The 21,582-nt window shown below is 36.1% G+C and overlaps 1 protein-coding gene across 1 annotated transcript; it reads left to right on the plus strand.

The window, feature by feature from the left end:
* On the plus strand, positions 1-21,348 carry PLEKHA3 (pleckstrin homology domain containing A3; the record flags this gene model as incomplete). The annotated part of the gene is made up of 8 exons (XM_084246823.1): positions 1-40; positions 4,637-4,753; positions 9,791-9,946; positions 12,882-13,018; positions 14,737-14,901; positions 16,430-16,473; positions 17,986-18,101; positions 21,221-21,348. 8 exons carry the CDS (start codon positions 1-3, stop codon positions 21,346-21,348), a joined length of 903 nt encoding a protein of 300 aa, XP_084102949.1.
* Between the last annotated feature and the right edge of the window lie 234 nt (positions 21,349-21,582).

Raw genomic sequence — 21,582 nt, forward strand, 5'->3', positions numbered from 1 at the left:
ATGGAGGGGGTTCTGTACAAGTGGACCAACTATCTCACAGGTACGAGGGCTCCGGTCCTCGGGGGGGCAGCGGGGACAGGCGGAGGTCTTGGGGGCAGGCTTAGGCGGAGAGTCTGCGGAGAAGGCGATCAGGGGCTCCCCCTTTTTCTGCCTGGCCCGTGGTGACCCTTACGGCGAATCGGCTCTGATTCCTGGGCTTACTCGGGCTCTCGGTCCCTTCTTAGAACCTGTGTGGGGTGTGCAGGGGACGCTTGGGACTGCGCACCCTCCAGAGGGTGGGAAGTGCACCTGGCCACTTTACCAGCGTGCTGATACTTTGGTTTCCTCTGTAGCTTACGAAACATTTCTGTCTGCATGTGTGGTTGCGGTATCCGTCTTGACTCACACTTAATTCAGCATTTTGCTAGTGGCAGCCGAGTTGTTGGAGTATAGGGCTGGAATGGATCTTTAAACCCGTAGATTTACATTGAAGAAACCTTTTCTGTATTTCTTTTAACTTCCTTAACCACGCGGTTTATTTTCAAAGCTCTCTTGTTGAAGTTGGAGAGTAGCAGGCATGATTTTGGAAGTTATCCCATATGATATTCTTCCGAGGGTTAGTTATCAATGAGGCACCACTCTGTTTCGGAATTCAGGTGAGTGTGTCAGAAATAGTGGAAGAAAGTGCAGGACCTACAAGTGGAGCAGGCAAGTCAGTTTCACCCATGACATGGGTTGGGAGGAAGAGCTCCAAAGAGCTAGATGTTTCTGTAGAAATGAGATACCCCCAGAAAAGGCCGCCCTTTTTGATACCACGAGCCTAGCTTATTAAAAATCTTAAATCTGCGTAGAAGTTCCATTTTTGCCTTCAACCAACAATAAGACAAATCACTTATTTTATTGTCTCAAGATTTCATTCTTATAAGGCTTGGGTGATCAACTAGTTTACCCCGAAGGTGACTTCCAATGCCAGAGTTCTCTGTTCTTACCAAATTAGTGGGCGGCGTGTAACTTTAAAATAAGATTAAATAACAAACATTTGTTGGACCAGTATAATAGGCAAATCTTGAGATACCATACACTTACTTACTTTCCCCAAAATATTGAACCCCTTGGTAATTGTGTCCACCTGACCTAATGCTAAGTCTGCCTATAAACACAGTCCGGCATAATGACCACTGAGCTACAATTGCCTCTTCTTTTGATTATTTGAAATACTAAAGCCAGAGTTATAACAGCATTGCACTCACATCTATGATATACACATGTTTTATTTTGGTCCCACTGAAATATCAAACAATTTGTTTCTACAATTAATATGTTTTAACAAGAAATCTTTCAAAAATGAGGCAAATATTGGTAAGCATTTTTATTTGGTCTGTTGTGAGAAGTTACTGTTTAATTGAGATATTGTATTAACTTTAAGACAGTAGTTTCTGTGCTTTCAGATATAAGATATCATCTCATTGCAATGGTTCATAAATACAGTTTCTGAAGAGGTCATTTGGAGGAACCACTTATGCACAGCCCAGGGCAATAGCGATTATTGAGATGAGTCATAATTTCTTCTTTTTTTTTTTAAATAATAAATTTTATTTTTATATTCCCCCATACAATTGCAACCCCCCCATTCTGACCCCAATCCCTCCCCTCCCGCCCCCCACCTCCCCTAAAAGTGTCTCTGGTTCATAGTTTTTTGTTGATTTTGATTTTCACTTTCTTATAGTTATTCATTTTCCTGGTCCCTTATTTAAGTTTTCTAGATTCCTGCTATGAGTGAAATGTGGTCTTGGTGGCAGTCTTTCTCATCTACTGTGGCTCTGAACACTAGCTGGTTGAGTTTTTTAACCATACACGCTTAAAGTTTTAGTCTTTGCAGAGCATTTAAGTTAACTGCTAGTACGCAGTTGTAGAAGCTTCTGAAGGAAATCTTTTGTTTGGAAGAATTCCATTTTTAAAATTTAAACTTGGTTTGGTGACATGCTGAGTATTTTAGTTTAATCTTAGGTCAGAAGGATGAGCAGCTGTATATACTAAGTGATCTTTAAGGAATCTTCCAGTTTATGACATTGTTCATTGAGATTTATTTGCAAAGAATTAGGATTTTGGTAACATTTGGTAGTTTGAGATAAAATGTATTTTTTGAAAAGGAATTGAAAAAAGGAATACCTGTGAATCTTTCTCACAGGTATAACCCTCTGTTATATAAATGTGTGACTCATTTAGAGATTTTTGAAAAGTATTTCTTCAAAAAGGTATATAGAAATAATTAAGTCTTAATTAGATTAATTCCTCTACCATAGTCACCTTTCAAGTTGCTGCAAATTCCAAACCAACCATTTTGCTCAATATTTGTAAAGAGATTTTTCAATCACAATAATGGTGGCTTGCAAAATCATAATTTGTCCTATAGGCACTCTGGACCTGGGGTCGCCTACAGCCCGCTTGCCGAGGTGAATTAGTGTTTGGAAAGATAACTATTTTCATCATTTCTGTTCATGTTCCATACAAGATGCATTCATGCATAAACTGCATATCTGTACTCTCATTGGTAACGTGCAATGTCTCACTTTTCTGTTATTTAACCATTCGTGTATTCATTCAGTCAGTCACTTGAGACATACATTTCTTAGCTCCTGTTGTATGTCAGGTACCATTCCTGGTGCTTGGAATGTGATGATGAACAGGATGAAGTTAAGGTTCCAAAAGAGTTTACCTTCTAATTTGGTATTCCTCATTAGGCATATAGTGTTTCATAAAAATAATTTTCCAAGCATTTAAAATTTGTTTTAATTATTTTGGGGTATATGCTTTTCTCAACTGTATTATGACTCCCTGGTATGACATTTAGCATTTCTGTAAAAATTCAGTATCTGTATTTTAAAAGTGTTTCAGATAAAACCTTTTGGAGAGGTAAGTCCTGAATCTGTAGTAGGCTTTAAAAAATGTTTTGCCTGTTTACCACTATTTTGGTGCTGTTTGGTCTTGAAAAAATGAAGTTGATTAATCACATAAGCAGGCTCTAATCTAGGATGATCAGGCTGAATTATGATTTAATAGTTACTGAAAGAACAAGGCCTTCAGTTTGGTCACCATATTATTAATCAGTGAACTCTTGTAAATTAATGGCATGCTTGAAATGATTTCAGGGAACACTAAGTCTAGCTTGTAAGACTAGGAGTTGAACTCAGAAAACCATCATCCTCATTCTCGAATTTGCCTTAATGTTAGGTCTGTGACGGTTGTGCTGAATAAATACTAATTAAATGAATGATTGCAGTGTCTAGCATTTTTGCCCCAGTGGTGCAGCAGTAGGACAAGGAGGAAGTTTGGTAAGGAATCCAAACTCTCACCACAGGGTATGTGGCTTGGGTCTCAGGAACCTGAAATTCATTTAATACGTTCTGTGTAAGGTAGTATATTTCATAAGAGGGGGATGGTCACATTGCAGAATTAGAGGATTACATGGCATCTGAGCTGTCATTTTGTTCAGTCCACTCATTTTGGAATTTTTGGTATTTATTGAAATAAGATTTGTCATATATTATCCAACTAAAGAATGATAGTAGAACTGAGGCTGGTTCCATGTCTTCTCTTGCTTTTTCTGTTATATTACAACCCTCTTCTCCCTTTTAGAAAAAGGGGACAGTTATGTTGCACTCCGTGTCTGTTATTGACACTGAATCCTTTCGGTTGTTAATGAGAAAATTGTGAGTCAGAATAAAGGTGTTACTCCCTATATTAATGCTGGGAATCTAGAGATTTCTCCAGAAATCTCTCTCAACAAAGAGAGAGGATATTGATACAAGAACATTTGGGGCAAGGCGTGGCTATTAAAAATTTCATTGTTAAATGCTCATGAGAATGTGGGAAAAAACTCTCTTACACCGCTGGTGGGAATGCAAACTGGTCCAACCACTATGGAAAGCTGTGTGGAAAAACTTCAAATTACTAAAAATGGAGCTACAGTGTGACCAGGCTGTTTCACTCCTAGGAATCTACGCACCCAAAGGACACAAAAACATTAATTCAAAAGGATACCTGCACCCCTATGTTTATTGCAGCACTATTTACAATAGCTAAGATATGGAAACAACCCCCATGTCTAAGAACAGAGGACTGGATCAAGAAGATATGGTGTATATACACAATGGAATACTGTTTAGCAATCAAAAAAGATAAACTCATACCATTTGCAGCAATATGGGTGGAGCTAGAAGGGATTATGCTCAATGAAATAAGTCAGAAGAAAAATATATCAGGTGGTTTCACTTATAGGAGGAATATAGGGGAAGCAAACAAGGGATCAGGAAAAACAAAAAAAGACAAAACTGACAGGCAAACTATAAATCTGAGATATTTAGCAGAGGAGGGAGAGGGACGGAAACTGGGCGGGAAGCGCACAAGACACCAGGGTGGTGGTTCATGGGTAACTTGATGGTGGGAGTTTTATGGGGACTACACCAGAGAGGAGAAATCAAACATTGTAGAAAAATGAACAATGATATAAAAATATACATATTGTTAGAACTATTTTTTATGTTTAGATAATTTAAGATTTTGTTAGAATAAGAAATAAGATGGACAACAAGGTTTGGGATTGTAAGTCGATATCATGTAACTTCTTTATTTCTTTTGTTTTTCATGATCTTTGTAGGCTGGCAACCTCGTTGGTTTGTTTTAGATAATGGAATTCTGTCCTACTATGATTCACAAGATGATGTTTGCAAAGGGAGCAAAGGAAGCATTAAGATGGCAGTTTGTGAAATTAAAGGTAAGTGAACATATGAAATTTAAGGAATTGAAGTAAGTAAAGTGTTCTTTTGTATACTCAAAAAGAGGGAAAAAGCATTTCTAACCAAGTAAGAATCTTCTAATTCTGTTTATTCCTTTAGAAATCAGGAGTGGCACATAGTTTTTGATATCTTTCCCTCTTTAAATGTACTTTGAAATGAAATACTAGTACTAGTTTTCCAGGTTGGACTAGAAATTTTTTTTTTTTTGGTAAATGCCTGTGTAATGTCCATATCTGCAATGTTCTGTTTTATTTTGATATGGAAATATTATAAAGATTGAACTCTAAAAGATTGCAAGACCAGCTTTGTAGGTTTTTGATAAAGTATGAAATCAGAATCATAATTTGCTTCCTTGATGAATTGGAGATAAGCTCTTCTGGGTGATAAGAGATGTTTTCCTTTTTTCCCAAAAGGTGAGAAAAAAGCAACAGGTCATGCTGTAATCTTCATGGATGAAGGTTTCATGAAATATTGATTAATTTGTTTGTATGCTTGGGTGTGTATAGTGGAGAGGAGAGATCAGACAAAATGATAATGAAAAGTATGGAATTCTTCAAAGAGAATTGAAGGAAAAATGAAAGTACTACAGGGGTAAATGTTAACCCCTGCAGGCCTTCCTTATGTCTCTTCTGTAATTTGAATACTTTTCCTTAATGGTGACTCTTGGTCATAACTACCAGCTACTCCAGAATCATCTTACTGCTCAGTGCTTTTTCTTACTTAGGTTGTACCAGATGCATTGTGTTATATTTTCCAGGACTGGATTGCTACTTTTGTGGAGTTTTGTGCTAGTTCTCAGTTATGGAGACAGAAGAGAAATTCTGCTTGCTACGCACCTGATTCTTCATCTTTATTTCAGATTTGTGACTGCTAGGGTTCTTTCTATAGCAGTGATTCTCAGTGTAGGGTAGATCAGTGTCATCCAGGGAGCTTTCTTCAAAAAGCGCATGCCCGTCTGGTGATTATAACATGCTCTCTTGACTTGGAAATTACTGTTCTTCTAATGGAAGGGCGTCATAGCTGTCTACCTAAGATATAGAAGCACTTTAGCTTGTTGTATTGTTACTTGCAGGTTCCTTGAAATATATGGGTTGTAATTTTGTTGTTTATTTTTAGAAAACGTACTGTAAACCAGTAAATGTTGGCTTCTCAGGTAATCATTTTTAGAGTCTATGTACTTACTTTCAACTACACTATCACCCCCTATACGATTTCAGAACTCCTCTTTTGGAATTGCCTTTTGAACGTGTTTATAAAACCACACAAAGGATGAGTTTTGTTTAAGAAAAGAAGATGGTTTTATTTCATTGTATTTCCCAGAAGTCATTCCAGATGAGATTTGGTGAGAGTTGGAAACCAAACTATAATCAAGATTCCAAGATTTGCCAGTCTTGAGGAAAGATTAGAAGTAGCAGAATTTTAATATACTTCTAAAATGTTTTCAAGCCATGGCAAAATTATTGTTGTTATAGTTGGTTGAAAGTCAACATTTTTTCAAAGTATAGTATTGCTTACAGATAAGGGTAGTGTCTTAAATATTCAGCTTGAAGAATGCTTAGGCAGTGACCATACTCATATAATCACCACCCAGGTCAAGAATTAGAATATTATCAACTGAGTGCTGGGATTAATCATGTTCTCTCAGCCCCTAATCCCTCTACAGAATAACCATTAATCTAACTTTATCACTATAGGTAATTACTGCCTGCTTGTAAACATTTTATAAATGGAAGAATTCAATATATGCTTTCGTGTCTGATTTCTTTCAGCATTATGTTTATGAAATTCATCTGTGTTGTTCTGTAATAGTAGTGCAAGCATTCTGATTGGTGTGTAGTACTATATTTCTATTGTGTGACTCTCCTGCAATATGGCTATCCATTTTAGTACTGATGAATATTTGTTATATTTTCCCCATTTTGGGAATTTAATGAGTAAAGTTGCCATTATATTCTTATATATTTCTTTTGTTGAACATATATATTCATTTCTGTTAAGTTTATGTATAGAGGTGGAGTGGAATTGCTGAGGCATTGAATATTAACCTATTCAACCTTAACATATTAAAGAAAAAGTTATTCTTGATACTTTATTAAAACAGTAATGCAGGCTTTAGTTATGTCTATCATGATAGGACTGCTTCAGTGGGGTTTTATAGTAAGAGAGAGAGAGTAGACTCAACTATTAATACAGAAATTCTGAATTTATAGTCTAGAAGCAGAGTAGGAGGATCACTGGATGGAAAATTACTAGGAGGAAATATCAGGGATAAGTGGGGACTCTTGCCAAACTGACCTAACAGAATTCTTGTTTAAGGCAGGCCAGAGTGATCAGGTATTACCTCGAGCATAGTGAAGGAGAGAAATTCGGTCAGGTTTGGAGGATGAGAGATTCTGATTAAACTAACTTAGCAGGATTATTGCTAAAATTGGACTCCACAAAAGCAGAGACAAAATGCCAAGGCAAGGCCTGGTCAGTGAGAGGGCTAAGAGGAACCTGACTAAAATTTCATCAAAGAGAGAATCCTTATCATAGATAATGTCAAATATTTACAAAGGTGGTTGTACCTTTTTTCCCCCTTCACCTAGCAGAGTATGAGTTGCCAATAATGTCAAAACTAGGCATTATTAATTATAAGATTTTGAGTATTTCTAGTGTGTACAATGGTATCCCATGGTAGATTTAATTTGCATTTCTTCTCCAACTAATGATGCTGATTTTTTTTTAATTTAGTTACTAATTAGCCATTTGAATGTCCTCTTGAAGTCCATTTTCAAGTGTTTGGCCCACTTTGAAATTGGACTTTCATGTTGGTTTGTAAGACTTTATATATAGTCAGAATGAGTCTTTGTGTTGCAGATGCCTTCTCTCACTCTGTCGTTTGCATCTTCATTCTGTGTATCTGATGGATGTAAGTTCTTATATCTGATGGATATAAGTTCATAATTTTAATAAAGTTCAATTTGTTGATTTTTTTTTTTTATGCCCCTCTTAAGAATTCTGTTACCTTCCTGATGGTTTGTGCCTTTACGTTTTATATTTAGGTCTATGTTAAATCTGTGATTGACTTAAAATTTTTCTTATTTATGGTATCAGGTAGGGTTCAAGATTCATTTTTTTGCTTCTGTAAATACTCAGTTGACAGAGCACCATTTATTGAAAAGAGCAGCCCCTACTGTTGCACTGTAGTGACTTCTTTGTCACAAAGTTAGTGACTGTATATGTGGATCTTTTCCTGGGCTGTGTTTTGTTTCATGGGGTTGTTTTTTGCTCCTTGTGCCAGTATTTCACTGTCTTCATTTCTTTGGGTTTATACTTCTTGGTATGTAATAGTTTAAGTCTAACTTTGTTGTTTTATGATTGTCTTGGCTATTAGCTATTTGTATTTTCTTAATCATTTTAGAATCTGCTTAAAATTTTCCAGAAAAATCTGCTGGAATTGCATTGAATCTATGCATCAATTTGGGGACAGTTTTATTCTTAACAATCATAGGTGTTTTAACCCACTAACAGGTCATAGTTTTGTATTTAATTGTGTCTTTGATTTCTCTCTAGTTTTGCAGTTTTGTACATAGAGGTCTTATCGTTTTCTTCTCTAGGAATTTGATGTTTTGGCAATGTTGTTGTTAAGTTTGTTGCCTTCTTAGGTGACTAATTTAGAGATGACAACCCTTGAGTGATATATGAATTCTGGTATATTTAAAAATGAGTTGTCTTACTTCAGTTTCATCTTGTAGGAATATAACCAGAAATTAAAAAGCATTGTTTTCTTTTAAGGTAACTATTGCTACTTTCACTGGTATTAGCATGTAGCAAGAAAAGATTTGCACTTGGAGACTTAGGCTTTCTTAGCCTAGAAACCTTTGCCCCCATCATTGATTATTACATGATTTTGTCTTTTGATACCTATGTCCAAGAATGACCTATATAAATAGAATTAGATAGTAAAGCTTTTGTGGTACTTATGTGCCATATTACTATTATGAGCATCTGATAGTAAATCATCCAAATTAGGGCTTTTCTCAGACTCTCTGGGCCCCTCATAATTTGATTCCACTCAGCTTATCCATTCATGAATATCATTACTTTCTAATAGAGCACAAGGTTCCATTTAGCTTGGGCTCTTGGTAACCATAGTATATTTGTTTGTTTCATCAGTTAAGCCTTTTCTCATGCCTTTTTTTCCATACCTAAATTCTGCTGTTGTGAATCTTTTTTCCTGAAGCCTTTTTTTTTCTGCTTCTTTGTAACTTTCTTTCATTATAATTCCACATGAAGTCTTTGCATTAAAGAGTTCAACATTTAGCTGTTTTAGTATTTTTGATATGTAAATTTGTTTCCTTGGTTTCCTTGTTGGCTTTATCGGTGCAACTCTAAATACTTGTTGATATATGACAATATCACACAAATTTAGTTTCACAGCAAAGATTTAGCATAGTTCCTGATTAGGCAGTGAATGTGGCTGAAAGGAAAGGGGTGTAGGGGAGAAGGAGGAGGGAGAAGAGGATGACGGGGAAGTCTCCAGAATACTCATGCTTTCTAGTTGATCATGATATATGCATTAGTTGAGGACTACTGTTCTAATGGTAGGTGATTATAGTTACCATTCATTGTACATATATGTGCCAGGCACTATCCTAGACTTGGAAACACCGAAATTGAGATGCTGCTTTCAAATAAATCAGTGAAAAATGTCTGCAAAGTGTGACAATGCAGGTGTATTTAAAGGGGTACAATTGGCTCCAAGGGAGGGAGTTCTTAATTCTCCCTTCAGGAGTTAACTCACTGCTATTTTCTCATTCATAAGCTGCTACCACTGCTAGCCTGGGTATATGTGAGAATGGTGGTTTTGGAGTTGCCACCAGATAGCCTCCTCGGGAGTGACACTGCTTGCATCTTAAATCATAGTTTGTTTTAGATGTCTGAAACATCTCCTACTGTCAAAGAGTGCCAACTTAACTTTCCTCAAATTACTTAAATCTGTGACTATGCTTTCCCTGTATTTATCCTCATAGTTCATTCAGTGGACAATACAAGAATGGAATTAATCATTCCAGGAGAGCAGCATTTCTACATGAAGGCAGTGAATGCAGCTGAAAGACAGAGATGGTTGGTTGCTCTGGGAAGCTCCAAAGCCTGTTTGACTGATACCAGGACTAAAAAAGAAAAAGGTGACTAAATTTTTCCCTTATGGTGAGAATATAGTTTTAAATATAAATTGTCCTGTTCACTTTTAGTAACCTAGCCTAAATAAGTAGTCAGGAATATATAAGACTTATATACATAGATGTTCATCAGTGTGGAAAAAAATTTTTTGTAAACAATGCAAGATTTAGGGTCTCCATGGTGGCACAAGGGGTTAAGATGCAGCCTATGAAACTATCCGCAGCCACTGTAGCATGAGTTCGATCTCTGACCAGGGAGCTACCCACATGGTGCAGCAGACCTCTCCTGGCTCGCCCGCTGCTCCCCTCAGCAGTGTATTTCAGTAGATCTGCCTGTTATGCTCCCCACTCTATCTCTGGTGAATCCTTTCACACATCCCCGCCACACATACCTGGGGCCTGTACCCCAGTTCTTGTATGCATAAATAAATCTTAAAAAAACAATAATGTAAGGTTTAAAATTAGACAAATGGGTTAGTAATTTACGGGATGATATAGGATGAGATACTGTGTACCTAGGAAACTGTTTATAAGGAATTTTAATGATGTGAGAAAATGCCCAAGGTTAAATGATATTTGATAAAAGCAGAATTCAAAATTTCTTATCATTTCATTGACCAACTCAAGAAAGAGACTTTCCAAAGTTGTTGTTACCTTTGAAAAGGCAATTTATATGAAGGAGACCCACTTTTCATTGTATATATCCTTTGATACCTTTCACTTTACCATGTACATATATTGCCAATTCAAAATGATTAAATAAAAATCAAAAGCAAAGCAGATAATTTGTGGTATTAGTTCAATTATGTGTAGATGAAAATATTAACAGTATTTATATCTTAGTGAAATAGCAGTTATTTGATTTTTCTTTTCTATATATTTTTTTATTTTCCAAAATTTTTCATTTTGGATATGTTACTTTTTAAATTAGAAAACCATAGAAATTTTTTTTTATTTAGAGAAAGTAGCTAAATTATGGGAATTGAAAAACAAAGCCTGAGAATTTAATTTCTAACACTTTTCAAATATATGATAGACCATCATGGACAGAGTATGTATCATTCAGGTAAGTAAGGAATGGAGGGGGTTGAAAGTTAGTTGAAACTGGTAAAAGGGGTCAATTAAATGGAGATGGATGGAAACTAGATTTTTTTTTTTTTTAAGATTTATTTATTTATGCATACAAGACCTGGGGTGTAGGCCAAAGGTGGGGGGGGGGTTCGGGAGGGGGGAGTAGGGAGCAGAACAGGCAGATTGACTAGAAATACACTGCTGAGGGGAGCAGCAGGCGAGACAGGAGAGGTCTGCTGCTCCAAGTGGGTCATCTCTCTGGCTGGGGATCAAATTCGTGCTGCAGTGGCTGCTGATAGCTTCATAGTGCTGAGACTTAACCCTTGTACCACCAGGGAGGCCCCGGAAACTAGATTTTTGATGCTGATAATGATGTAGTATATTCAGATACTGAATTATAATGCAGTTCATATGAAGCTTATATTATAAACCAATATTACCTCAATAAAAATTTATTAAAAAAAGAAGGCATGAACATTCATAATAACTAAAAGCTGGGAATTACCTGTATGTCCATAATGAATGGGTAAATGAAATATGGTATATATATATAAGGGAATATTATTCAGCCTTAAAATGTGAGGAAATTCTGACACATGCTACAACATGGATGAACCTTCAAGATATATATTTATGTGTGTATGTGTACATATTTGTGCATAGTATAATTACACTTATATAAGATACTTAGTCAAATTCATAGACATAATGTAGAATGCTGGTTCCCAGGAGCTGCAGGAGTGGGAATGGGGAGTTAGCATTTAATGGATACTCAGTTTCATTTGGGGAAGGCGAAAACTATCTGGAGATAGATGGAAATAATGGTTGTAGGACACTATGAATGTAGTTAATACCACTGAACTTTATACTGAAATGTTTAAAATGATGTTTGGTTATGTGCATTTTACTGTAATTAAAAAAAGGAATGGACATGAATTGGGGTATAAATTAATTCAGATTAGGTTAAGTAAGCAGATAACCTGCTTTCAGGCTAGGACTGCAAAGCAGCACCACCAGGTAAGGAAGCAGAAGCACCAGGATCTGCTATATGTATTTCCCTCTATCGTTGCCCTTGTTGTCTACACCTCTAGTTTAAAAGGCATTGATAAGTGAGTAGCTGAGATAATCTAAGGTATTCAGCCTGTCTGGAGATATTTAAAGACAGTAAGCTCTTCATAATTCTGGAAACAGTGTAATGTGAAAATAAAGCTATGAAAGGAAGAGAAGAAAATAAGTGAATGTTTTTATACAATAGTTTTAACTACAGAAAAATTTAAAGCTTAACCTAAGATATGCAATCAAGAGTAAGAGCTGACAGATCTCAAAGTATTTGCATTATGTAAGGTAGACAAAAGACTGGTGTCTTTAATGAATAAGAATTTTTATACGTCATCAGTGTAGATATTACTAAGGGAAATACCCAAACATCAGAACTGGAAGAATGTGTAAAGGGCAAGAAAAGTGAATTCAAAAAAAAAAAAGAAATACAAACACTTTTCAAACAGTTTTTTTCAAAAAGATACAAGCATTTTTCATTTTTTTTTTCTGGTGCATGTTTTTCCAAAACAAACAAAAAAAAAGAGTAATGGCATGAAAATATCCTAAGACATTTAGTGGTCATCATCTTGTCTCTAGAAGCTAATCTACCAAAACTTAACTTCAGACATATGACTGCCAAATTTCCACCCGGTTATCTAAATAAAGAATAGGGGGTTTCCTCAGAGCCTGGGATCTTAGTTCCATGTTCTCATGCTTCTTACACTATAGATATTTATACCTGTTGCCTTAACTTTAAAATAATTCCATTTTTATGTATCATTGAAAGAATATAAAAATGATCTAATTGAATGTTTACATGTGTTCCTTTTAGAAATAAGTGAAACCAGTGAATCTTTGAAAACCAAAATGTCTGAACTTCGCCTTTACTGTGATCTTCTAATGCAGCAAGTGCATACAATCCAGGAATTTGTTCACCATGATGAGAATCATTCACCTCCCAGCATAGAGGTATGACAGCTGATACCTTCATGTCTGGCTATGCTTTGTAGTACACTGGTAGGTGACATTCTTCCCATAAGGTGACAGAGAAGAATTTTCAAAATGAGTTATTTTCAACTATTTCAGCTATTCTGGGCTGTCCCTACTTAGACTACCCGGAAATCTGTAGGATCTTGTAGATTTTATTTGTGCAGCCAGAGTAAATTAGGAGTCAGCACATTTTTCCAGGGAATCAAGGCCTGTTTTTGCAGCCTCTCTGATAATTTGGAGGTTGGAGTGGGGAAGAAGCAGTCTAGGTCTTGTTTTGCAGATCAGCTACATGAATTCATTAGACAACTGCTATTCTCCTTCTTTGGATTAAAAAGGTCCCAGCTTAAGCTGCTGAGAATTGATAATTTTGTTTTATGAAATAACTTAAAAAAAATCCTAAAAACAGTGATGTGGGAATCAACTCTCAGATTTATGGAATCTGGTTATTTCTAATGAAATAAAACTAGTGGACCCTACTGATTTCCAGGTGAAAATGCCAATATGGTTCCCAGACTTTTTTTGCTTAACTTGGGAGAAGCAGGACAAGAAATCTTTTCCACACATTTTCTTTATGGGGTGGAATCTTGTGTGAGGTAGCTCGCGTTTGGTTGCAGGTTCTTTATTCTTATTGTTTCATTACAAGCTCTCTAGAGGTAGGTACCCTGACATTTACTCCAGCAGCTCAATGACAATTTTGTAGACCAAGGCTTATTTCATCCTACCACTCTGACTTTGAGTTTTTCTATTCATGCCTCAGACTTCAAGGTGACTGCTCAAATCACACAGGCAGAAGGCAGTGGGATAGAAAAGGTGGAGAGAGACCTTATCAATTTACTATCCTCGGCTTATATCAGGGAACAAGAAATCCAAGAAACTTAGCATTAGACTTCTCATGGTCTTTTAGGTTGGGGCTAAAGGAGAAATTTGAGTATTTGACAAAGGGTCATGGAATAGCCATGACTGATTTAGACCAGTCTGTATTCATCAGCAGGGTCAGGGCACTTTGCTGTCCTAAAGAAAAATTGGACTTTTTATTCTCTCTAGGAAGAAGTAGGAGGTTCAGTGGAATTGTGCTTGTCAGTAACCTCAAGGGTGTTCACTATTTTGATCACCTTCGGAGTTCTGATAATTAGAAAGTCACTGTTTAAGTTAGGTTTATCTAAGATAAAATTTTATACTTGGTTTTTCATTGTCTTGGTTTAAACGCAAAACTTACTTTTTCTTGGAATCTAATTTCACAAGTTGTTTACCTGAGAGACAGATACTTCTTTTTCACGTTGCTTTAATTCTTAAAATTAAAATTTGAAAAAATAAATTTTTTCAAAGTAGTATAGATTTTTTTTTAAAAGATTTATTCATTTATGCATACAAGAGCTGGGGTACAGGCCAGAGATGCAGGGTTGGGGGGGGGGTGAGAGGATTCAACAGAGACAGAGTAGGGAACAGAATAGGCAGATGGACTGAAATATACTGCTGAGGGGAGCAGTGGGTGAGACAGGAGAGGTCTGCCTCGCTGTGTGGGTTTCTCTCTGGCTGGCCGGGATCAAACTTGTGCTGTAGAGGCTGTGGATTGCCTCACAGTGTGGTGCTTAACCCCTTGCGTCTCCAGGGAGGCCTATCTTTTCAATAGATTTGAACATAACACAGTACATGGTTGTACATAAATCTGTTCATCCTTTTCTGTGTTCATTTTTCAGAATATGAATGAAGCCTCTTCTCTGCTTAGTGCCACATGTAATACATTCATCACAACTCTTGAGGAATGTGTGAAGATAGCAAATGCCAAGTTTAAACCTGAGATGTTTCAGCTTGCCCATCCGGATCCCTTAGTTTCTCCTGTGTCTCCTTCTCCTGTTCAAATGGTTGGAACGTCTTGCTTTTCTTCCAGTCATATTGCATGTGGTTTGTTTTTGTGTTTGTTTTTATTTTTATTTTTTTATTTCTGGGTACCATCAGAAGCACGGGAGGGTGAGAGAATTCTCCAGAGCCAGAGCGGGGAACAGAACAGGCAGACGGACATAATACAGTGCTGAGGGGAGCAACAGGCGCCGCAGGAGAGGTCTGTGCGCCATGTGGGACCCTTGCCAGCGGCCAGGGATCGAACCGGCGCTGCAGAGGCTCCGGGCAGTCTTGCTGCCCAGCGCTCAACCCCTGCGCCACCAGGGGAGGCCCATTTTTATTTTTAAGGGTGGGAACTAGCAGTGGGGAGGAAATTGTCAGTTGGTTGAGTTTTTTGTTTGTACTCACATTCTGTGTTGGAGCCTCTTAGCTGGTAAGCTTAGCATGTGTGCCAAGGTCCTGGCCCCCTCCCCCAGAGGGACTGTGCATTTATCCAGTGTGCCAGGAAAATATAATGCTTTATGTGTGCTATGACAAGGTAAAGGTTGGGGAGCAAAACATACCACAATCAGGTGATGTTTTACCCATAATGAGGTAAAATGAACAAATCTTTCAAGGAGTTTTAAGGAATTTGAAACAACATTTGGTAGGGTAAACAATGTTTTGGAGTCAGTGTTTAGATTTGAAACCTCCCACTAGGCAAGTTATTTAATCTCTCTGGACTTTAATCTCTTCATCTATAAAATAAATTGTCATCTATAACAGAGATCATTACAAGGAATCTGACCTACTAATGTTGGGTGCTTAATATTAATTTCCTTCCTTCTGAATAGTCAGGGATAGTGAATTTGTCCTTTCCAAGCTAATAAACTTGATTTAGCATGCTGTGGGGAACTTGTAGGTGAGGTAAGATTGGATAAGACACTTTTTGATAAGACATTTTCATCAAAGTGTTTTTAGGAGCCCTTTGTAGAAGGAAGAAGGCCACATGGCTGCTATTTTAGTAATTACCTAAAGACTACTGGAAGAAAGAATAAGTACCAGCTTATTCACAGATCCATTCCCACCCCAGCAAATCTAATTATATGAGATTTAGTAAATATTATTACCAAAATGTGTTTACATTATTGTTTTCTAATCAAGATGTGATGAATTAATGATATATCCTCTGAGACAAGTACAGTGTGAAAGGGAATTTTATGGCCAGTTAAGTTTAGGAAGTGCTAGGTTAACTTAAATTTGGTCTCTTATGCAGTTTCTTAGCTTTTTATGCTAATGTGTTACTACGAATCTCTGAAAAAGAGGTCGTGTACAGCATTTTAAAAATTTATTTGATAATTGAACTCTTTGTTTTTAATTTCAGAAAACACCTTACTTAATGGTCATTGGAGGGAAATTAATATTGTTAGCTGAATCTGTGAAAAGTGAATTATTTTAGCTATAGCTGAAAGATTCTTTTCCTCTGAATAAAGTTATGTTAATTATAATAATAAATTGAGTGCATTATGATACTTGACATGGATTATGCTCATTTTCTTTTTAAATTTTTAGATGAAGCGTTCTATCAGCCACCCTGGCTCTTGCAGTTCAGACAGGTAAAATAATTTTTTTTGCCAACTTCTTTCCAACTTTTATCTATTTAGGGAAATTTTTTTGGACTTTAACATAAAATAGTGTGGGATTTAAACTCTCTATGGACAGAGTCTCATTCTGACTTTATCAGCAAATACCTTTGTGTTTAGTATGGGCCTGGCCCTAGTAGGTAGTCAATTTAAAAAAAAAAAAAAATGAGGGAATAAACTAACCAGCAAGGTAAGCACCTTGCAAGTTATTGTGTCTTTTTTGATGCCTGAAATTATATCAAACCATAACTAACAGAAATAATTTTTGATATATTAAGACCCCAGACCTTAGATTCATTTTACTATAGTTTTTATAGCATATTATATTCATACTGAGCTGTTATTATTGGAAACTAAGAATTTGCTGAAAAGAGAAAAAAAAATCAATTGCTATTTTAAAGTATACATATTAATACATAGAAACAATTGCCTTCTTGATAGAGTTTGCCAATAACCAACACTATTAAAGGGTTCTTTATCTTGGTATGTAATATTCTTTAAAGTTGCTATAGTTTCCTTATTTGGTTTGTTGAAAAGTAATGAGATTATAGTGACGTTAGTATTTATTTTTCTACACCAAGAATATTAAGTGCTAAGTGAACCCTTAGATCATTTTGTCACCCCCCCACCTGATAATTCTGTAGTCTTTGATTGAACTATCATGTTATCATATGCTCAGAACTCCAGTGAAGTATGTGTCCAACCCTGTCAGTAAATGAAGAATTTCACCAATTAAATTCTCCCCAAAATGAACTTTATGCCTTTGACAAGCTTTTATTTTTATTGTAGAAATATTTCTCAATTGTACACTATCCTATCCTAATTGAGATGTAATATGAATTTTAAACTTTATTTCTTTTCTTAATTAAGTTTGTTATTAAGAACAGTAATTTTGGGCTGTCATGGAATGGCAACTCAGGTGCTGTTGAGTGATAGTGATTTGTTTCTATGTTGAATTTTTAAACTGAGTTTTCTAATTTTTTCATTTTCTAAATTGATTTATTTGAAAAAACTTTTCTTAGTTTCCTCCTTGCCATCATTTTCTGCTCTTGCTGAGTTGAATTCATGCTCCCAAACTACTTGCCCATTCTCTTCACTGCTATTTTTTTTATCAGATATAGATTGATACTAGATACATATGCTTGGTGAAATCCCTAACTTAGTTTTCAAACACTTGTTAATCATGTGATATGTCTACTGTCTAGCTGAACCCTCCTCTATAAAATAAGTCATTTCTTCATTATATCCATTTTCTATTATTTCAGCTGAGAGGCCATATTTCTAGGTTGCCAGCTGAAGTCTAAATGATTTGACTTGCTTGTTACCTGACCTCTGAATGAGTGGAGTGTTGCTATCATGGGATGCTGGGCATAAAAATAATTACTTTTTTCATTTAAAGAGAAGTCATTTAAAACTTATATTAAATTCAGTTGTTTTCATTTGCTTAGGACCTTAAAATTTATTGGTTTTTAATTTAATTTGCAGGAGTAGCCACTCTGTAAAAGAACCAGTGTCTACACTTCACCGACTCTCACAGCGACGCCGAAGAACCTATTCAGATACAGACTCTTGTAATGATATTTCTCTTGAAGACCCAGATAGTAAGTTAGATGTGCTCTGTCTCTTTTGTGTCCTATTCTGCAGAATTGTTGTGGGGCTCTATAATTGCTACAATGAAGGGTACTCACACTGAAAACTGAGTTTTACCCTTGGGTTAATTCCTTCATTCAGAGGTAAGCAAGCAGCATACACAGTCAATAGCAGCTCATGTACCTTCTTACAGACATCTTTAATAACTAGGAAGTGCTGAGTATCTCTTTGTAAATATCACACCTTAGATTTATATGTAATACCAAAATACTTCATTTCCACTATATTTTAGTAATCCTTATTAACTTTTACTTCCACTACATTTGATTTAAAAAATATTTAAAAGAGAACATGAGTTGTGTGTATAATTCTAGGGAAATATAAAGGCAAATTGTAAGTTCAAAGAAAAAAAGGCCAACACTGTTATTTAAATAATTTGGAATAACTAAAGACAATAATTTTGTTTGATGGTGGTGAATTATGGTAGCACTTATTCCTGCTCTTTTTTTCTTCCTTACTAAAGAGGCAACATACTGTGAATACTTTCAGGAAAGGTGTTATGATTTATGTTAAAATTTAATTATTTTTTTCTTGCAGAGAAAAAACTTTGAAAATGTAAAGAATATCTAGTTAGACAGTAGTGGCCATGATTTTCAGTAAAATCATGAATAGGGTTTTATAGCTCCATTAATGGACTTTTGTTTTTCAAAGTCTTTATTGTTGCCTGTGAAGCATATGGGATAGAAATTGCATATAGCTCCTGAGAAAGGAACATATTTCCAAGAGTTGTTTGGAATACAGATTTTATTTCCCTTATGGAAACAGCATGATAAATTGTAGTTAGAGTCTTTAAATTGTCTAGAAGAGTCAGTTAATTCATAGTATGGCTAAATGGGACAGATAATAATGGTGTTGGAGTTCTAGTATTTGAATATATATTTGAATATATTGAAAATAGTAAGAGAGAGTGGTTTTAATCAGAAAGTTAAACAAATTTAATTAGAGGATAATGTAAAAGTTTATGTAGGTAGTGGAGATGGTTTAAAGACCTGCTGGCATGGGCCTCCTCCCTGGTGGCACAAGTGATTGAGTCTTAGCACTATGAAGCTGCCCACAGCCACTGCAGCAGGTTTCGATCCCCGACCAGGGAGCTACCCACGTGGCACAGCAGACCTTTCCTGCCTCATCTGCTGTTTCCCTCAGCAGTTTATTTCAGTAGATCTATGCCTGCTCTGCTCCCCACTGTCTCTGGTAAATCCTCTTACCCTCCCCTCCCACCCCCCATCTGGCCTATATCTCAGTTCTTGTGCGCATAAATAAATAAATCTTTTAAAATAATAATAAAAAAAAAGAACTGATGGTCATTTTCAGATCTTTAGAAGCTGATAGCACCTTTTTTTCCAATGTCCATTTTCTTACAGAACTAATAATCCATTGGTTTAGAGCACTAGTTTGTGTTCATTACCATTTTGAATTTAAGTCAGGGAAATGGGTAACCAAGAAATGAAGGAAGGAAAAGGGAGTGAAGGTGGCAAGAGGAAGGAAAAAGAAACTTCCCTGGGACATTTTAGCATGACTCGGAAAACGAGGGAAAGAGGAAGGTAGAGGGTTGAAAAGGTTTGGTTTGGTGAAGAAATGTTAATCTGGGTGAGGTGCTGGGTATCCTGATTTATCTTGTTCTTTCTGCCTTTCATACAGGACTCTTTCAATGCAGAGTCCATGAAAAACTTCTGTGTGCTGCCTTGTACTTTTCTCTAGTTGCCATGTATATCTATCTCTTTTTAACAAAACAGAAAGCAATTTTTTAGCTCTATTCTTGTTAGGTATATCCAGACTTTTAAAAATTTAAGTGTACCTGCCTTGCTATATTTAGCATTCCCTGATTTAGCTGTTGAGTGTAACAAAACTAGTCACACATGTGCACATTGCACGTACACACTCCCACATGCATACATGCATATTTATATACATACATATATATTCATTTTATAGGATTTTTAAAAATTGGTGAGTGGATCCTTCAGTTTATTTTAAACATTAATGTTTGAGTTAGCTGACAAAGCAGACTTCCTTAGAAAATAGGGGTTTTGTAATTGTCACTCTTAGAAAATCTTTATCCCAAAATATTGAAAATATTTGAAAGAAGCAACTCTCTTTGAAAGAAGCAACTGCTTCTATTTTTTGTTAGGTTTAAAAAAAATTATAAAAGTAATAAATGTTCATCGTAAATTAAAACAACTATGTAGGTGTAAAAGTGCAGCTGATTTGGAACAGAAACCTACCAGTGTGTTTAGTTGCACTTGGAGCTACAGTGATAGTTCTGTGCATTGTATTTGAAATGGAAATAAGGAACCTTTTTTTGCTCAGAAAGTTTTGTAAAGAAAAGAACAAGACCTGAGTTAGTCCTAGCCTTGTTACTAGTTGTATGATCTAGGGTTAGCCATGTAACCTTCTTAGGGTCTTGATTTCTTTGCGTGGAAAACAAGGAGATGCTAACATTAAAACCAGGTTGAAAAAGCAATAGTTAATTAAGAAAGGCTAAATTTAATACAGCAAATACTTACTGACTGCCCATTATGTGCTAGTCATGGTTCTAATGATGAACAAATAAATATATCTACTTCAGATAGTTCATAATTTATCTCATGAATTCTGAAATCTTTCTTTATGATTGCCAATAGTAGAAAAGTTAGTTTTTTCTGTCTTAAACAAACAATAGGGCCTCTGGCGGCACAGGCGGTTGAGCGCAGCACTGAGAGCCTGTCCGCAGCCTCTTGCAGCATGGGTTCAATCCCAGCTGGCTGGCAAGATATCCCCATGGCACGGCAGGCCTCTCCTATCTCACCAGCTGCTCCCCTCAGCAGTGTATTTCAGTCAGTCTGCCTATTCTGTTCCCTGCTCTGTCTCTGGTGAATCCTCTTTCCCTCCCACATCTCTGGTCTGTACCCCGGTTCTTATATGCATGAATAAATAAATCTTTAAAAAAAAATGTGGGTTAAAAAAAAACAAACAATAAAAAAATTAGCAGCAGCTAAAGAAGTTTCATATCTCTGAATAGCAAATTTAAAATGTTCTTGTACAGACTAGAGTTAACATTGATAAAACATTTAACCTTTCAATTTCTTAATAGGACCTGTTCACTGTTCAAGAAATACTCTTAATGGAGATTTGGCATCAGCAACCATTCCTGAAGAAAGCAGACTTATGGCCAAAAAAAAATCTGAATCAGAAGATCATCTTCCATCCTTCTCTTCCTGAGGAAATGGAAGTGTCCAACTTCCTCTAAGTATTGCTATGCAAAAGCTGCTGTAATTAAACTTGTTATAGGGAGTAGTTTTTTCCCTTAGAATTTCTCTGCACTTTATAGAATATTGTAAAACAAACAAACAGAAAACAACCCACATACCTTTGAAGTGTATTTTATCTTTATATAGTTTATTTGCAAGAGTATTTTCCTAATAACTTCACAGTATGAATGTGCATCTTTTTTTT

This window comes from Talpa europaea, assembly GCF_964194135.1.
Source record: "Talpa europaea genome assembly, chromosome: 1".
NCBI classification, from domain to species: Eukaryota; Metazoa; Chordata; class Mammalia; order Eulipotyphla; family Talpidae; genus Talpa; species Talpa europaea.